At 41.1% G+C, this 20,000-nt stretch overlaps 1 protein-coding gene across 6 annotated transcripts in view; it reads left to right on the top strand.

Annotated features, from left to right (window-relative positions):
- The first annotated feature begins 5,977 nt into the window (after positions 1–5,977).
- Positions 5,978–20,000, top strand: part of nfic (nuclear factor I/C) — a 29,951-nt gene continuing 15,928 nt past the window's right edge. For 2 of the 6 annotated variants that reach the window (XM_030373074.1, XM_030373079.1), the window contains exons 1-4: positions 5,980–6,287; positions 14,253–14,423; positions 14,892–15,068; positions 15,272–15,455. In XM_030373074.1, the coding sequence (XP_030228934.1) occupies positions 6,210–6,287; positions 14,253–14,423; positions 14,892–15,068; positions 15,272–15,455 (610 nt within the window). In that variant the 5' untranslated portion in view covers positions 5,980–6,209. Of the gene's footprint in view, positions 6,288–6,314; positions 6,867–8,195; positions 8,792–14,252; positions 14,424–14,891; positions 15,069–15,271; positions 15,456–20,000 lie in introns of those variants that run through there. The other 4 variants (XM_030373075.1, XM_030373077.1, XM_030373080.1 and 1 more) reach the window with 4 other exon arrangements.

Here is a 20,000-nt window from a genome sequence, read left to right as displayed (position 1 = left end):
CGTGTGTGTCCCTTTAGATTTTTGTCTTTTGTGAAAATAAAATGTTTCAGATAAATTGATTAGATTAGATTAGATGTTACATGTTTAAGCCTTTTCTAACCTTTAAACTAATTTAAGAAAGAAAAACAAACAATCAAACAAAAAAAGATGTGCTACAATGAAAATGGATATTCTATGTTTGTGGTTTAACCTCTTATTACTATATTTCTGAGAGCTATAGTTTGTGAAGATAAACACAAAACCCTAAACCTGAACCATACAAACTATGTGGATGTTAAACAACTCGCTGGGTGGCAAATAAGGGGAAGGGGTGGGCAAGGTGTTTATAGAAGTAGGAAATAAACCATTGGTATCATAATTAGGAAAATGAGATAAACAGAAAGAAAGAAAGAATGAGTTACTGAAAGAAAAGGAGAGTACGGAAAGAAGGGGGTGGAAAGCATATATATATATATATATATATATATATATATATATATATATATACATACGAGAGGCCCCGTATCTATATATATGATGTACCCACAACTGAAAAATAACCCCGAACTTGATTGATTAAAGAGAAACAACACTGTAGACTACTTGAGTGTATTCGTTGCAATCTAAGGGTTGAAATCATGCAAAGCTGACCATGCTCTTTGGTGAACCATAATGGGTTAGAAAACATTAACCATAAGTGTCTCTTTGCATGTAGCAATTCTTCACTTGTGTCAATGAGTAATGAAGGAAATAATGATGTTTTGGTTTAACACAGAAATGAAACAAATTCAAAATCTCGCCAAAAGTCTGTTCTCTCATAAGCAGGGATCATTGCAAATGTCTGGTACCAGTATTTTAGATGCTTAGGGAGACACAAGTTCTTAACCTCCTTTTTCATAAGGACAACAGAACTCCAACATCCAGCCACTGTGAATTCACAGAGTTGTGCTTTGCTTTCCAGCTGAGACCACTTGGAAGTGGTTGGATATGGGCCCTCAGGCTTTATGTCTCAGTTTTAATCAGGGCTCGGAATAATGCGCCTTTCTGGCCTTTTTTGTGGGATGAATCCTGTAAGATGCTGGGGGATTTAAACTGGTGCTCTGGTAGTCAAGGAAATCAAGCTTAGTGTTTGGAGATCTTCCAAAGTTATTTAATAAGTGGTTCAAAAGTTGTTGTATAAGAGGGAATGTGGCAGGTGCTGCAATTTCAAGTACATGTATTAAGGTTTCCCTTAATATCAACTCATACATTTAACTTTAAAAAGTTAAATATATATTAAATGTATAAATTACTAATAATAAATTAATTGGATGATAAGAAAAAACAAGAAAATAGAATGTATATAAAGAAAGAGAAACATATAATGCGAGTAAAGATGGACAGTGATGGATTAATTATGTGGATAGAGTGATAAAGAGAGAGAGGGAGGGAGACCAAGAGAAAGAGCGATAGAGCATGAGTAAGAGAATGAGAGAGAGCGAGAGAGAGAGAGAGAGAGAGAGAGAGAGAGAGAGAGAGAGAGAGAGAGAGAGAGAGAGAGAGAGAGAGAGAGAGAGAGAGAGAGAACATGCTGTAGAGAAGTGTTTGTATACCAGTTTATGAAGACAACTGTTGTACACTAAAAACCACTAGATGGAGACATAGTCATTCATTTGTAAAAGATTTGCTCACTTCAGGGTCTTCGTAGAAATTGGCAAAAAGCTCTGGGCGATATGACCCACTTTCAATGGCGTAGCATTAAAATAAAGCAAAATAGCATGTATTTGTCCCGGCTTACATATTTCCAATAAATGTAATACTATCATGCTTTTTAGATACAATTTGTATGCAATTCAGAGACTTATTGATACATTAGATAAAGATGGATGACATATCAAACGTATAGGCCTACTACCAGTCATTTATAATATTAATTAAAAAATAATAATAACAGGCTACATACCCACCAATCATATTTGCCCCATAATGTTTAAAAGCGGTTAGAAAGCGATTGTGTTACTGCAGCTATTGTGTGCTTGTAGGCTTGGCTTCTCCATAGATGAGTCTACCTGCTTCTACCGTGGTGGTGTTCCGTTGAATGACCTCTAAGGTTGAAGTGATTATTGGAGCATGCAGAGTCTATGGAACCATGCACTGGATCAACAGGCACCAGCGTGTATTAATTTGTCCCATTTCAATATCACACCAGCCATATTTAATTTACACTTTTTTGCTGATGAAATTATACTGCTTTGATATTGTCCACTCTTCTGTTAAGAATGTTTTCTTGTGTTATTTCAAGATTTCATTCATAAATATAATAAATTATCAACGTCATCATTATAATGTTAGACAATTTGGAATAATGTTTTTCTCTGCTGTGATAGGTATAATATAATGCTGAAATTACAGTAAAATCCATTTTGGGTCATATAGTTGGAGCTATTAATTGTATGAGTGTGTGTGTGTGTGTGTGTGTGTGTGTGTGTGTGTGTGTGTGTGTGTGTGTGTGTGTGTGTGTGTGTGTGTGTGTTTGTGTGTGTGTGTGTGTGTGTGTGTGTGTGTGTGTGTGTGTGTGTGTGTGTGTGTGTGTGTGTGTGTGTGTGTGTGTGTGTGTGTGTCCGCATGCTCCTTTATGGGCATGCGCACCTCAAGGGGGAATCGCTATGCAGACTGAAAGCGGCTGAATCAGCAACTACTTCTCTTTTGTTCTCCACATCACACACACACACACACACACACACACACACACACACACACACACACACACGCGCGCGCACACACACACACCACACACACACACACACACACACACACACACACACACACACACACACACACACACACACACACACACACAAGCAAAGACACACACATGCAAACACACACCTACTGCATGTCTTAAGTAAGTCATAACAAGTTTAGACTCCCTTGCTGTCTTGTCCATTTCATCTTTATCAGTGTGCTCCTTCAACAAAACCATATACTGCATCATTTTCTCTGCACTGTCTTCACAATCCTCCATTGCGTATATATATGGTTCTGTGTTAAAATCCGATCCACCTCTCCCTGTTATAGTATCCCTATTATCCTCTGATTTAGCCCAACCTTGGTCAAAAAATGGGAGAGAGATATACCTTCTTTGTTTCCACCATTTGTGTCTATTTTTCACTTGACTATATTACAGCAGACCTAAGCGGTGGCAAAGGTTGACTTGATCGGTCACGCTTCTCACCCAACCTGGCTCTATCTATCTTGCGAGGTATTTTTGGTCCCTGGTTCAACATTTTATAGATGGAATTCTGTCCTCAATCATGGGTTATGATAGCTCAATAAAATGGGACACTAAAATGTTTCCCTTAAATCTAAAGAATCATTGTTGGAGAAACCTAATATTTGGACAAATGCTATAGCCTACATTTATTTTGAACAAAGTAAATCCTCAAATAAAAAACACAAAAATGTAATTTAACTTGATACATTTATGAGACCAGCCATGGTACTGGCGAAGTATATTTGCTCTGATTCTGTAGTTGCAGTTGTTTTTGTTGGCTAATTCTGCCCTCCCCCTACAAGCCATAATGGGTCAAAAGCAGGGAAATTACAGCCAGTTTGGCCTCAGTAAGCATTCAGTAAAACCTAGCTGGCATTCACTCCTACTGCTGGAAAGAAAAGACTGTCGCTGTGGCCAAAGTTTCCACCACCCCACGCTCCCTCTCCTCGTCATTTTCTATTCCACATTACTAGCATGTGACCACTGTAAAGGAGTTAGCTTCTTTCTTTCCTCCTCTCACCATCATCGGAAGAAATTATGAAAAGTGCCCTTTTTTTGTCTTGAGTTTTCGATTTGAACGTAGATCAAGTAAATTAAGAGGATGAAGAAAAGCATGATGGAGATGTGTTGTTAAATGGGGGATTATGAATATAATATATAAAATATAATTTAAACTAGTTTTGGTACCAGCTGTGTAGTAATTGAATGCAGAACACTTAGAAAAACTATATTTTGTAGCCAACCACTGTGCTGGCATTTTACAGAGTGCTATCTAACACCTCTGTGTGAACCCATCCATCATTGATTAATATATTGGAGATGACATTGCTGGTTGTAACCATCTACATTTATATGATCCAAAGTGTGTGCCTACTCTCTTTATCCATGTCGTTTTGGGAATTGGTACAAATCAATGAGGCCATTACACAGCTTGATACGCCTGGTATCTCTTAAAAATGCTTTCTTCCCCCTTTGGTCTTCATCGTTAAAACAGGATCCAACAGCTTAGAAGCTCAGGGTATTTAGCCATTTTTCTTTTGATATGCACCATCAAACCACATGTTCCTTTGGCACAGCTCTGCAAGGTAAAATGGATCACTTAGTATCAAGACAACATCCCATCGTTCCCTCAGCCCTCTGGGAGAGAGTAGGGAGCTGCTTAGGGAGACATCAACACCCGTACCAGAAACCTTTTAGGGCGGCGACATCTTAGTTTTTATCCTAGCTGCTGTATGTTGGAATTAAAGCTATCAGCATTTTTTGCCTGACTCACTTTGTCTTGATTAAATTTTGTTTTGATTTAGTTTCATGGTTCTCATGCATACCGATCTATAGAAACGGCCATAGTGAAATGCATGTGCGCCATGATGTGACTCAATCTAAACAAAGTGGGGCGGGCAAAAATTGCTGATGGTTGCAGCTTTAAGGCTTTGGTTGGGCAATACAAAAATATTATACCATATTTTTCAATTCTACATCTTTGTGTGGGAGTCAGTCAAGATCAATCATCATACTTTGAATTCAATCCGAATCAAATGATTTGCTTTGTTTGACAATGAATGTATACTTAACATACTCCAAAACCATAATCAAATTCTAAAGGCTATATATGGTATATAATAGCCTTTGCATTTCCCATAACCCACGGAGACATTGAAAGCCATAGTGACATAAAGAGTGTATCCTGCACTCATCACATAGGGGCTTAGGTTATGGTTCCATGGGGTACTCAACCAGGTTAAGATTAAGATATCTTGAGTCCAGCAGGGCATGATCTGCTCAGCATGCCGTTGGGAGGCAAAGCTTAGGGTTTCTGAGGGTCCAAAACCAGAGGGGGGCTGTTTCTCTGCGGTGCATTGGAATTGAGGAAGACAGGAGAAAGGTTATAACTGGGCTAGGCTTGCGGTCCATGGATGGGAAAGTTTAAGATATATCCTACTATGGTGCAGGTCTAGGCTTATGTCCTTATTCCTATATCTTATGCAGGCTGAGGCAAACCACTTGATGTTTAATCAGGGAACCTTTTGGAAGCATCAACCCTCTACTGCTTTCTATAGGCATGCATGAAATCATACTGTGAGTGAGATCCGCCGCCATGCTTAGAAACAATGGAATGAATATGTTATTTAGTCCAAGTAGCTTATTTAGGCAAATCAAAGAATGGGACTCGCTTGTCACTAACCGACCCCAGTTCCAACAATCACAATTGAAGAAGTGGTGAATATTTGTGAGAACCATTGGATGGCCACTCCAAACTAATGGGCCTGGCTTTCCCATGTTACTGCTGCTGACCATGTGGTTCAGCAAAAACGAACTAGTCTTCTGCGGCTTAAATCCTAGGCTACTGATATTTGAATCGTTAAATATCAGTCAGACTATATATAGGCAGACTATATATAAATATATAGTCTGCCTATCTAGTTTTTAAATTACCTTTCGGTTTGGAATGTCAACACAATTGGGCACACATAGGCTACGTGCAATATAAATATATAAATGCAGTATAATTACACTTCATTGTAAAATGATAACAATATTAATAATCATAATAATAAGCAGCTTGAATAAAATATTTAAAAAAATTGACACATGTCTGTTGAACAAGAAACGTCAAGAAATAGTCCTTCTAAACTAATCTGATGATACCTCAACGCGAATCTTCTGTTTTAACTGTGCATGGCTTAAATGAAAGTCAGGCGAATATAGCTTTTTTGTGGGCGTGAAGGCTTAAGCGATATAAACAGAGAGAGAGAGAGGGAGAAGAGAGGCATAGAAGAGAGGAGAAAGAAAGGAAGAGATAAACGGCGTGTAGGAAGGGAGGGAGAGGGTAAATGAAGCTCAACACTCTCTCCTGCCGCAGCCAACCGGGCGGCGCGCGGGGGGACTCTGCCTTGAAGGTCTAGTCTCGGCGCGGGACGTTTCTGGTCTCGAGCACCGCGGATTTACTCCTGCACGCGCATAATAAAATGGATATGGAATGATAACCGACAGCACGGGATGGCGAGGCGGTGAAATCAACTTAAACCTCCCACGGCGGTGGCTCTGCTTCGACATGGTAGGCAAAATGCGTTTAAAATCTGAACTAGGACGCTACGTTCAAGATCCGGTTTTCTAAAAATACGCATTGCAAGCGAGATAACAACATATGCGCAGGCGAAAGTCTGACATCAAGCGTCCGGAGTTGCTTATATTCCCCCCCTGTTCAGCCCCCTCTCTCTCCCCTTTTGCTGTTTGGTTCGCTGTTTTCGCGGCTTCGTATCAGCTCTCGGGCGAGACCGCAGCCAACTGTTTCTGTTTCCTGGCAGCGAGTGAGGACGGGAAGCCCTTTAATGTGTCTATGGGCGCCTTCTGTAGGCTAGCGGTGAAAGTTGTTGAGTTTGGGGCTTTTCGTTGGAGCGCGGGTAGCAGGCCCGGCGGCCGTTCGTCACGGGACGGCGGAAGGCCAAGTTGAAGTTCAGCTCCGGTCTCGGTTTCCTGGTTTGTGTGTCAGTCAGCAGAAAATGGCCGCAGTTCGGAGGCGGCGGACTGAGTGAGAGCGTCGGGCCAGCAGAGGGCCTCCTGTCCCGGGATGTATTTCACGGAGCAGATACCCGTCAGAGACTGGGAAGGAGCTAGAGAGGGAATGCCATATCCTGTGAGCCTATAACGTCTTCATAACACGCTACCTGTGTTCACTGAGATAACAGATGTGAACATAATATGATTTTGTGAAAGGATTCTGCTCTTTGGCATCCCACTTTATAATGTGGTACTTTCTCAGCATTAGGCCATAGTCCTATTCAAAATAAACAATTAACGAAGACATTGAATATCCAAAAGTTATTACACTCTGTCATCAATTTAATTCAACTTTCATACAAGTATAGACGTCACTGATTAATATGTTAATGGTTAATATGGGAACCTGTTAATATTTGAATGCCCTTTTTTAGTAAGAATACCTGAGATTAAGACATTGAGTGTGTGTGTGTGTGTGTGTGTGTGTGTGTGTGTGTGTGTGTGTGTGTGTGTGTGTGTGTGTGTGTGTGTGTGTGTGTGTGTGTGTGTGTGTGTGTGTGTGTGTGTGTGAGTTTGTGTACGTGTGAGTTTGTGTGTGTGTGTGTGTGTGTGTGTGTGTGTGTGTGTGTGTGTGTGTGTGTGTGTGTGTGTGTGTGTGTGTGTGTGTGTGTGTGTGTGCGTGTGTGTGCTCAAGTAAATTGGCCCTCTTCAAGTTTTTAGCAAAAAGTAATGTGATTATTATCCTACAATCGAATTGGTTTACTTTATATAACAGGGATACAACCTACCTACATGGAATGAAAAGTGACACATTAAGGTGACCTTTTTATTCACTTGTGAGTGTTAATTAAACCTGAAAATGGAAATGTAAGGTTAGAGGCTGCGGTGTAAGCCCAGGCTATACAGTTAAATATAGAAATGCATTATCTTGCCGTGCCATGCAGACAAAATACAATACAGCAAAACTGATGGGACTATTGTTCGAGAGAAGGGACCAAAACTAATGGGCCCACAAGTTCTGGGTCATCTTACAGAGAGCCTACAGTCAATAGCAAAGCCAAGTCTATTTCATAGAGACGTCATTTAAACATTTTTAAATATCTCCCTTAAGCATAGGCTATGTCAATGGGTTCTTGTTTGTAGCAACTACCCGGTTTTGCTAAGGGCTCAAGTTGCCATGCATTCTTGTTGATCTATGCATTATATTTTAGGACTTTAGCAGCACCCTGCAGGTATTCTTCATCTACGACCATGTGCGTGCGGATAATGGACCAACTTTAAATCGGTTACTAGATGGGTCGTTGAATTAAGGACATATTTAAACGAACTGTCAAACTAGCTGCAAGGCTTAAATCCTGCAAGGTGGCGTTAAATCCTCAATGCATATTGGCAACCACGCATAACTTTACCACAGGATCAGAAACGAGCTTTTGAAAGAGTCTCATTGGGCCGATAATGTGCATATTATAACGCTACTTATAGAAATCAAACGAAGTACAACAGCTGCTGCGGCTTTAAGCCTGTATTTGGGATGGGCTGTATTCATAACGTCATTCCATTCCTCCCTCCGCAGACTCTCATTCTTTCATACATCTCCTCCCTCTGCTCTTATTCCTTCTCTGAATGGCACAGTTCACTGGCTCCATTACTCCTCCGGCGATATTATACTGTAACATTCGGTCCAAAGATTGTGTTTTTTTCCTCTTCGGAGTCTTTTTCCTCAACTTTCCTGGCGTGTCATCAGTTCTGGGCTTAACGTCACGCTTTCGACGTAGCGGAGTCATCCGAGGCGACACGAGCTCCGCGGGATCTAGAAAAAAAACAACAGTTCAACGACTACGGAAATTCGCTCTAGAAAACACTTATTTGGATATGTCTCGACAAAAACCTACGTGCTGACGAAGGGCCGTTTTCACTCCCGGCCAAACTAATGAAAAGACAACGCTTTCTTTTTTTCTTTTTTTCCACTATTCCTAAACCAGGGGGATGATTCTTTCAGAGTGATTCCTGGTTTCACTCTGCTTTCGCAATATGATGTTTTCTCCCCTCTCTCTGTCTCAGGTATAGAACTATCCTATTTGTGCATGCGTGTGTGAAGCTGCTTGTCCGCAATGTCTGTTTTCAACGTGTCGTTATAGCCGACGTTTTTGAGCTGGGACCGGAGACCGGGGTCGGTACCCAGGGAGCTCCGGCCCTGAAAAGAGCGGGATCCGTGCTGGCCAGCAGCCTGTCGCTAGTCGAGGTTTTCCCACTGATTTGAATTATGTCCGTTCCCTTGCAGAAGATAGAGCCTTTACAGATCATGTAGAATACTTAAGGATAGGCGATGATCACGATTTGGTAGGCTAAACAGATGAGAACGTTGCAGACATGGATCGTAGAAAGAGTATGATGAGTTATTATTAGGGGAGATTGGTAGTGGGATTCCGATTCACTAAGAGTGTTTGTAAAAAGTTATGGATAAGTTGTATATGTATAGGTCTCTAACACAGAAGGTGTGTGTGTGTGTGTGTGTGTGTGTGTGTGTGTGTGTGTGTGTGTGTGTGTGTGTGTGTGTGTGTGTGTGTGTGTGTGTGTGTGTGTGTGTGTGTGTGTGTGTGTGTGTGTGCGTGCGTGCGTGAGATGGGGGAAGGCGAGGGGGGCTTGTGTGTGTGTGTGTGTGTGTGTGTGTGTGTGTGTGTGTGTGTGTGTGTGTGTGTGTGTGTGTGTGTGTGTGTGCGCGTGTGTGTGTGTGTGCGTGCGTGTGTGTTTAAAATGCATTATTACTTTGTCCAAACGATTTATATGTTCTTTATCAGGGCTGTTTTGACCGCGTCACTTTCTCTCGAAAGTAATCATTCACATACTCTCTCTGCTGGTGTTACGTTGGAACTGCATCCAGAAAAACACCACTGGCCCAGGATTGGCTTATCCAATAGGAATTTTATTTGTGGTTTGGTGTCATTTTAGCGCCATATTTGCTTTGATTTAAGACATCAGGAAACCACCGAACTACTGTATGTGTCCATAAAGGAACAGGGATATATATCCGTCATCGCTTTCATGTTCTGTTGAGTAGGATGCTGTTTTATCTCTTATATTAATAAGTGGTGTTCAACTTTTCCTACCAAAGTCTTTGGATAAGAAGCAACATTCACATTTCTTAAGTTTTCTGAGAGAAGCAAATGTTACTCCTCCCACACCACAAACAGGACTGATCATGCTTAAGATTACAAGGATCTTTCTTTTTAAACCATGCCAATTCTTTGCCATGACTTTGGACTTAAACCACTGTTAGGCATCTGTAGCTTACCTTGGGAGCTACATTTCCAGTGCTACTTTGTCCCCTACAACAGTTGGTTAAAGAAGGATGAGCCCTTGTATTTTAAATGTCAACCACACATGGCTATGGTAACCCTTACATGAACAACGATTTTGGTTGTTCATGTAAGGGCCACAACATTGTCAACTCCAATGACTATCCAAAACCATACAGACTAGCAGAAAACAATGCTAAATATTCTAATAATCTTTAAGCGATAAGAGCTTATTTGATGTATCCTGAAGTAACCCAAGAATGAATAATCTGGGAGTCTCGTCTATGTAGTCATCGAAAATATGTCTAAAGTTTGTGGGTAGCAGTAGAAGATTCCCTTTTGGACAGCTGCCAGTTGAGCATGAAGTATAGAACATACAAGTTGAAGTGACTGGGGAAGGAGCAGAGAAGACATCTGGCAATGAGAGGAGACAGGATTGATGTGCCCTCCAGTAATTTACTGTGGAGAGGCATCAACAAAGCCCTTTGTCTATGCAAGTTATTATTCTATTTTACTGTGGTCTCACCAAGAAATAGAAATTCTAGAAATGACATGCTGTACTCAGAATCTCATTCGACAAATTTGTGTTTGATTACATTATGTTCATATTTTAAAGAGCAGATACAAACCTATGCTATCTGTGCCTAAGCTTCAATTTATTTAAACTAAAAGGTTTGGGTTAGGGTGGCAGAAAATACACTGCAAATGAGTCTTGTAACCAATCAAGCCACTCCTGACCTACTCCAAGCCCTCATGACAAGCCATACCAACGATTGAGTCAGCTAATAGCCCTGTTAACAAGCAATAACAGCTCTGATATGTATCTAGATTGATTGTAAAATATTAGTCTATGGTCAATGTCATCCATTAATTATGTTAGTAGTTCACTGGTTGAATGAGATCACAGTTATATTTGTGTTCATCAGGAGTAGTGGTTTAATTTGGTTTTAAATCAAATGTTTTTGCTCGTTTACTAAATACTTGCTCATACAGACAAACTCAGATGCAAACTCAGTTATCCTCCCAGAGGTGGCACTAGCTCAGCAGGTTGCTTAGGTAATCTCAATTAGAATGATGGAGACTCCATCCTACCTGCTGTGCAAAGTTATAGGTGTCCTTGGGCCAACTAGCCTCCAACAGCTACACCACGTTGGTGACTACACACCAAAGCAAATGTCAATAAGCAGGGATTATGGATATGGTCTCTAAAGTAAGATGTACCTATTTGTAATGACTGTTTTTAATGTTGCCTTTTTGATGGATTAAAGTGATTTGGGCGCTTTGAAATTGGAGGTTCAGGCTTCCTGGACAGTTAAGATGTTGTAGAAAGACATGTTCATGTTAGAACCTGATTGCAAAAGGAGATAGTTCTACATTTTGCAAAGGATGTTCTCCTCTACTAATGTTATTTAAGGTATGAATTCACCACTTAATTCAATTGCTATAGGTTGCCTGTGCTGAGAGGAAAACAGCGCCTTTTAGGGTGATTATCCATCCATTCATTCCTCAATTCATGCATGAGTCAGTTCATCAGTCCAATCCTGGACTTCAGTTATAGTTTTTGAATTTTCCACGCATTGGTTTTCATCTGTCATCCATCTATCAAAATATATGCACACAGCCATTGCCTCTAGCAGTGTGAAATTGGATTATTAGTGTAATCCAACTTCATCCAGGATTGTGGAAGGGTGGTGTCGAAAATTCCAGTATGCTACAAAACACATTTGCGTGGCAAAAGGTATATTTTATAATTGGGGACTAGATTGATCACTTTGAGTGATCAGATTTTATTTGCCTTATCGCCTTATTAATGTGATTGTTCCAGGACAAATAAGAGTTAGATGTATATTTGGTTAGAGCAGTCCATTGTTGAGACTTTGTTTTTGATTGTATAAAAGTTTAGGTCTCCGAGTGGAACCTGTGTTTCACTGTGGCTTGCATGACTACATTGGTAGTGTATAAAGAGGTGCAGAGTTTAATCGTTTCTAAACGTCAAAGCCAAGAGTCTTGAATGTCCTCCGACCCTTACCGGCCTCAACATTGCTCTGTTCTCGGCCGTTGAGAGAAAGCTCATAAAGTGCTGGCCTCTGTGTAAGGAGACAAGATGTGTGTGTGTGTTTGTGTGTGTGTTAGCGAGTGTATGTGTGTGTGTGTGTGTGTGTGTGTCTGTGTGTTTTAGCGAGTGTGTGTGTGTTACCGAGTGTGTGTAAGTGTGTGGGTGTTAGAGTGAGTGTGTATGTACTTTGTGTGAGTGAGAGTGTGTATGATTGTGTAAGTGAGAGAGAGTGTGTGTGTGCGTTTGTGTGTGAGAGAACGAGTGCGTTTTAATGTGTGTGTGAGAGAGCGTGTGTGTGTGTGTTACATTAGACCAGGCTTGGAGCCAGCAGGATTGATGGCTATGCCTGTGACCTTAAAAAATCCCTCATGATATGTTGTAAAACCTTTTATTTCTGCTATTCAATATTCTCTATTGAATAATAATGAGGTTCCCAAAAACAATGTCAATAATCTATTTAAAGGGGTTTATGCTACAGGAAATTCCAGCAGTAATTCCTTTCCTTCTTCAGGAATTAGAGAATGAATGCTTATTTATAATATACCTAAGCCTTTGAACATACTGTCATCAAAAGTCGGGTTTATGTTTCATCAAGTAGCTTGATTCCTCCTTTCACACTGCCATTAACTTTGCAGTTGGCTTCTAAACATGGTTTTATTGAGTTCTCGTTAATATACATAATATATATTATATATATATTACGGTATATATAATTATTTACAATATTTATAATTATATTTTTCTCCTTATATTATTGCAATTCACACAATACATTTTCAAACAATATTATTCACCTGTTCAAGAAACACAACACAATTAGAAGTAATTCAGAATAAATACAAAAAATGACAGAAAATGAATGTGCATTCCTTATCTAAAATCCTAAACTAGTTAACCTAACTTCCGGTGTAGACTTTTATGTGTTTGATAACAACGTTTTGTGTTGGCAAACATGCAACCAGCATGCTGCCTGTATCCGCTCTGCATGCTTGCAGTGAGCTAATCAAACAGCTGGCTCGTGTTTTTGTCACTTTTGCACAATCCTGTCAAAACCCTGCCTGAAACCACATTCCATATGCATTTTAGGAATCTGCAAATTAATGTTCATATAAGTGTTTTCTGTAATTACACAAATAAGTTAGGCAGCATCGGCCGTTACACGTTGTCAAGTGTGAGGGCAGAAGAGTTGGTATATGGAAGTGCTGCTTAATCTTTTTTAAAAAATAGGCCTTTTTACAGTTGAACTAAACGTTAATCTTTCGATATTTTTCTATGGATTAAACCGGTAAATGGTGGTTGTATCATCCTGATAACAATGGGTATTCTCTTACGTTATCCATAAATGCTTGCATTGCTTTATGTTAATACTATACCATGAAATTAATATGGAATATATGCATGGTTCATACTTAATGATATCACTGCTCAGATGCGGCCATGGACACAGCTTACAGTTGAACACAGTTGTACAATATGTGTACAATTGTATACATACTAGTAAATCAGTTTTTACAGTATCCTTCTGGCCGTCTGTAAAGGCCAAGATCGTGAAACAAATTCAAGCATTAATTACAAAATGGGGTTAGGGTTAACAACAAACAGAAAACGTGACGAATGAGGAAAAAGGCCCTAGTCGATGTAACAAAGGAGGATTTGGTTTTCTGAAAACAACTTATCAATGAATAGAACAATGACAATGTGGCAGCTGAGGTGTGAAGGAAAGAGAGTTACCGAAATAAAAAGACGATTAGCAGGAACAGGAAGGAAAATGAAAAGTAAGAGAAAGTAAGCCAAGAAAACATTGAGAAAGTAAAGGAAATGAAGGAGAAACACAGGTGCATCAGACACGCACGTGGCACATTTGGTAGGAAATGTTGATCCAAAATACACACAGGATATGGTTAGGTGGAAAAACCTTTAATTGGTCCAAACCCTGGTATGGCTCAATCATGTGATGATGGTGGAAAAAACTAAATTATATGAAGAAAAGTGTCTTAATACCAACGTAATATATTTTACCACGGCTATTAAAAGATAGTTATAATTTGAATTTAATGCTTTAACCTTTCACACTACCTGACAAATTGTTAGATGCCATCATTCTACTGTTTCATCAAGGATCTCTCTCTAAGTCCTCACACTGTGTTCCTCTGGGTTTCCCCCTCATCAGGATGAGTTCCATCCATTCATCGAGGCACTACTGCCCCAGGTCCGGGCCTTCGCCTACACCTGGTTCAACCTGCAGGCCAGGAAGAGGAAGTACTTCAAGAAGCACGAGAAGAGGATGACCAAAGAAGAAGAGAGAGCAGTCAAGGACGAACTGCTGGGTGAAAAGGCAGAGGTGAGTGACTGGGAGCTATGAGGAGGCTCTCTTTGTCCTGCTGCCACTATAACAGGGGACACCTGAAATGCATTCATCTACACGCACAGAAATGAGCTGTGAGGCGGCTAAGAGCGACATCTACATCGTTCAAGATGCAGGAATGTGTGCCCCTTGAAAATGATCAACTCAAAGCAGATATTCTCCCAGCGTATTTCCCTCACTTAAAGATGACGGATGGCTATGCCATTTCAAACTACTTACACTCAAATAATAGCTCTTAAATCTTAACTACAGCCCCTATAATTAAAGTCTTATGTTTAATACAATGCCTGAGGTTTGACATTTTTTTTAGGAATGTTTTACCCGGCAGCTGTCAACCTAATAGTGTAGTGTGTGGATATATTGTATTGAACTATTGAACTAACTATTGAATTACTCACACTACTTATCTTTGGCTTGTCCAATGTCTTGTTGTCTTTCGTCCAGGTGAAGCAGAAGTGGGCCAGCCGTCTCCTGGCCAAGCTTAGGAAAGACATACGGCCAGAGTGCCGGGAGAACTTTGTCCTGTCCATCACTGGGAAGAAGCCAGCATGCTGTGTGCTGTCCAACCCCGACCAGAAGGGAAAGATGAGGCGCATAGACTGTCTCAGACAAGCAGACAAGGTAATATTTCACCCTCACATTTGTATAGCCAATGTTATGTCTGGCGCATTTGATGCATTTCGGTTGACGACGTATGCATTTCCAGATAGAAAGCACAGAGAAACATCCAACCTTTGCAACGACATGCGTGTGATAATGCAAGACATAGACATGGATACGGGTGCAGCGTGGGTGACCCTCCCTCCCCCACCTCTCCCCCCAAGGTGTGGCGCCTGGACCTGGTGATGGTGATCCTCTTCAAGGGCATCCCACTGGAGAGCACGGACGGGGAGCGCCTGGTGAAGGGAGGCCACTGCTCCAACCCCATCCTGTGTGTTCAGCCCAGACACATCTCCGTGTCCGTCAAGGAGCTGGACCTCTACCTGGCCTACTACGTGCAGGAGAGAGGTGACTGCCCCCGCCCTCCGTTCATCTTTAGCCATTTTTCTCTTAGTGCCATCTTGCGTGTTAAAAACTTTGCTGATCTATCAAAGTCATGTGAGTGTGCTGGCAGCTGGGAGGCTGACAAACTCTTTGTGCTCACTCGGCCAACACAACTATGCCTTGATCTCTGCAGCTCAACAAATCAAAAGGGGGGTCATATTTTCCAAAACGTTTATTGATTCGAACAACAAAGTCAGCATTTGATGGTAAGAAACAAAGAAGGAAAGTAAAATAAAAAGTTTGTTTGAGAGACGGGTGGGGGTCTCTTCGTAAAAACGATCAAACACTAGAGAACGCAACAAGCTCTTCAATTCAATAGACAGACTGAGTCTGTAAATATCCAAGAGTGAAGAGAGAGAGGCAACAAAGCGCTTAATGGATGATGAAGCTGAGGTAAGGAGGGACATAAACGGGTCATCTCAGGTGAAGCCCTGGGTTCACCTTAAGCACCTTTATCCTCGCTGAATCAAAATGATAAGAAGAAAATGGGTTACAAGGCCTAATTAAAATGCACATCAAATGTTGAGAAGTAACAATTACTAATGACTTGAATAACTCAACAACTGCAATCGCAGAAGTTGAGAAATGATTCTGTTGTCAGGGCCAGGGCCACATTTAGCGAAGCACTTGTGCTAAAATGGCACTTGATCAAAGTGGGGATTGGAATAGTCCTCAGATTCAATTATGTAAGGGAAAATAGTGCAAAGTAGTTGACAAATTGTTGTGCTCTCCATTATATGACGTTCTTTATTGAGATCCAGTCTGTGTGTTTGCCACAACTAAAGCCTTGAGCGGGGTTAAAGGAAGTACGCTTTCAGCCAAACCCAGTGAGGGAGAGAGGGAACGTTGTAAATCGGAAAGGATCCCAGCGGAAACTAAGCTTTTAGAGCCTGTAGAAAGACAGACAGACAGACACCCACACACACAGAGATACACACACTCAGGCACACACACACACACACACACACACACACACACACACACACACACACACACACACGCGCACACAAACACAATCACCACACACGCACACACACACACGCGCGCGCACACACACGCGCACACAAACACAATCACCACACACGCACGCACGCACGCACACAAACACACACACACACACACACACACACACACACACACACACACACACGATGCCGGCCTGCCTGTTGTTAAGCCTGCCTTACCGACAATGCGTATTGATGTAAGTTCCCAGGTTATTTTTAGCTGCTCCCTGTGTGTACCAGACAGAGGACACTGAGGGAAGGCCTAGATCTAATTTTTCAACTTGACGATTATTATAAAGAGGTTAGCATACGTGATCTACCTCTTTGTCTTGTTGTTCAAGTGATGTCCTTACAGATTGGGGCTGTAACCTTCTAGCATTCTTCACTGCATTAGACTGTTCCCTCAGACCCCATCACTATGCAGAATAACTTCAAATTCAAAGAAATTAAGATGCTCATATCTTAGAAATATGACATAATACTAAAAACGATGTAATATTAATAATAATAATAATAAAATAGGGACCTTATCTAAAATAATCTGTTGAACATTTACATTGAAGCGTGTGTGATAGGTATAGCATACAATGAACAAAGAGATACAGGAAAAAGCTTTTTTTTTTGTGCCAGTTAGAATGCTGAATGAGATGCTTGGAAAAGGAAAGAGCCAACCGTTGGTAAGGGATTGGACTCCAGGGGGGCCATAGCTGGGGGAGGAGGGGGGCAGCAGGGGGGGGCAGGGCTTGGTCCAGGCGTCTTCTTCTCTCTCACTGGCTGGCTCCAAGCTCTTTGTGAAAACATATTTAATATGACTCGTACGCGCCGGTTCCAAAACCCATGGAAGGGAACACGGTGTTCACATCTGGTTTTCATATTGGCATTTTTTTTTCTTTTTTTTGAAGCAAGGAACATTGGAACTTATATAAAAAAAAAACACTGCGCATATTTATATGAGCTGCTACTCATCGTGCCATGATAGCCTCGCATGAGATGAGAAGGCTTTCTTTACAACACTGTCTTCAACTTGGCCCCGGATGGCGTTCATTAGGCCAGCGCCTCCCTAATAGGGATGGAGTACACAGCAAAATGAACAATGTTTGCACTCGTTATGTGCGTGTCTGTTTGTGGTTTTGCATGTGTTGCGGTTTTAAGGCATTTTGTGAACAGCAGCAAACAGTTAAGATGTGACCTTTCGGAGGAGAAAAAAGACGAAACACTGCAATTTTCTCCGATGTCAGAGTCGATTCACATCAAACCCCCATCTCAAGTGTAATTAGAGTCTGCCATGAATTTGCTGACAATAGAGGGATTTAGCATTTGAGTAGTGGCAGTAAAATCCGCACCCAACCCTTTACTTGCTTACCAGCCACACCTTCAGTTTTTTTTTTCTTTTTTAAGGATGGGTCTCGACATGAATCCATTAGTGACATGTATATTGCGATTCCGTTAAGTAAATGAATAGACCTTCTAGATTTTCTTTGAGATTTATCAATTTGCATAGAGAAAAATGAGTGTACAGGCCTATGATAATGGCGATGTCTTGCAGCTCCACAGGGTATGTGTAAAACATGTGTGCATAGTTTTGACAAAAAACATTGTCTTGCAAATTATTTTAAAAATACATGAAATTCAGCCGTGGCTAAGGAATCAAGTCCAATTGACTTAATCCATCGCGGCTGGACCAGTTTGGAGACTCCTACTCTGAAGATGTGTGTGAAAAAAGGAAGGCACTGGGGGTAACGGTGGGGATTCTGTTATGTTTCCATTAATCTGTCCTCCGGCATTTAAAATAAGAAGGCAAACGTTAACCTTAATCCTTCAGCAGTGGGCGACTGTGCCAACAGCCTACGCCATTACCGGGTCTCTAAATGCACACTGGAAATTCTTCTCTGAAATAAAGAGAAGTAGATGTGTATCCTTCCAAATCACCTACAGATGTGTTGAACATTCGGCGTGTGTGTCGGAATTTAAGTAAACCTGCAGGCTGTAATTTCTAGATCTGTCGAGTCGTCGCTGTTTGTTGCAACCGACGAGGAGAAGCGTGGGGGAGTGGGCATAATGTTTTGTTGATTGTTAGGATTACCACGGTAGACATGGATATCATCACACACACAGTTTCCTTTTGTTTTCTCTCTCAGATTTATTTCTATTTTTTCATTCTCGTTTGAATTGAGGTTGGCGTAAAAAAAACAAGTCAAAGTAGTTAGAAAAGTCTCTGTCTCTGTCTGGTTTCAAACATATTATAATGTTTGCCTTTCTCTTTCTTTCCAATGCTCTCTCTCTCTCTCTCTCTCACTCTCTCTCTCTCTCTCTCTCTCTCTCTCTCTCTCTCTCTCTCTCTCTCTCTCTCTCTCTCTCTCTCTCTCTCTCTCTCTGTCTCTCTCTGTCTCTTTCCCTCCCTCCCTCATTCTGTTTTTCTTTCTTTGTGTCTATGCCCTTCTCCGGGTCAGTCTTTGTGTGTGCCAGTAGCAACAGCCTTCTCGCTTGGCATCCAGTCTTCTTCTAGCTGACACAGACAAAACAGAGAGGGGGTGGGGGCCAGAATAGAGTGCCAGCAGTTCATGGTGCGTGTCACTCCCCAAGAACCCCAACCTCCTCAGAGACAGCTTCACGTGAATCTTCAAGTCAAGACATCATGGAAAAGGGCCAATAACGGATTCTCACCAAAAAACGGCGCATCTGAAACCTGGATACAAGCCAAAAATAACAAATATGAATTTGGAATGCCTAGCGGCATAGCAGCTACATGCACATATCCAGTGAAGTAGCCATTCCAAAGCTTCTATGGAGTTCTAGTTGGGGCTTAGTTTTACAGGCTTGGTTCGGGAGGTAAAAATCCCCTTAATTTGTCCCATTGACAATTTTCCTCCATGGATTTATATCCTCCATGGAGTATTTGAGGAGCTCAAATGAACTTGAAACTCTCCGTGATTTACCATAAGGCTATCGCAAACAATTATTAGCTAGTTTGAGACATACTGAGGAGCAATTAAATAGGAAATATATAACGATCCAAAGTATATTTAATAGAGAAATTCCTTTCTAACTTCAGTGCTGTGAAATCGTGGATGAATTTTTACAATGTGCCATCATTTTTTGCATATGAAGTGACAATAACGTTGCACAACGTTTTTCCGACATTCAGCAATCAGGATTTCTCATACCCTTCTCTAAACCAAGAATCTGAATATTCAATATTGTAGTTTTCTGAAGTACGAAATTACTTTGTGAGTTCGTCAAGTTGCATCGTCCACCTGAAGCCTAAATGAAAATCTCATGCAGAGCAACACTGGTCTAAAACAGGGCTGTTTCCTAACAAAGACTTCAGTTAATAATCACAAAGCTCTGACAGACCACAGCCTCAGCGTATTTTTACAGCTGGAGTGTAGAGGTTTCTGAACCTGCCATAGGCAAGACCGGTGGGCCTACTCCTTTCTGTGGCCGTCTTCTGAATATATCACCAGACTGCATAAGTGCTAGTTGAATTTGACAGTATTTATATAGC

Source organism: Gadus morhua, chromosome 12 (genome assembly GCF_902167405.1).
Source record: "Gadus morhua chromosome 12, gadMor3.0, whole genome shotgun sequence".
Taxonomy (NCBI): domain Eukaryota; kingdom Metazoa; phylum Chordata; class Actinopteri; order Gadiformes; family Gadidae; genus Gadus; species Gadus morhua.
This window is presented reverse-complemented; position numbering and strand designations above follow the sequence as displayed.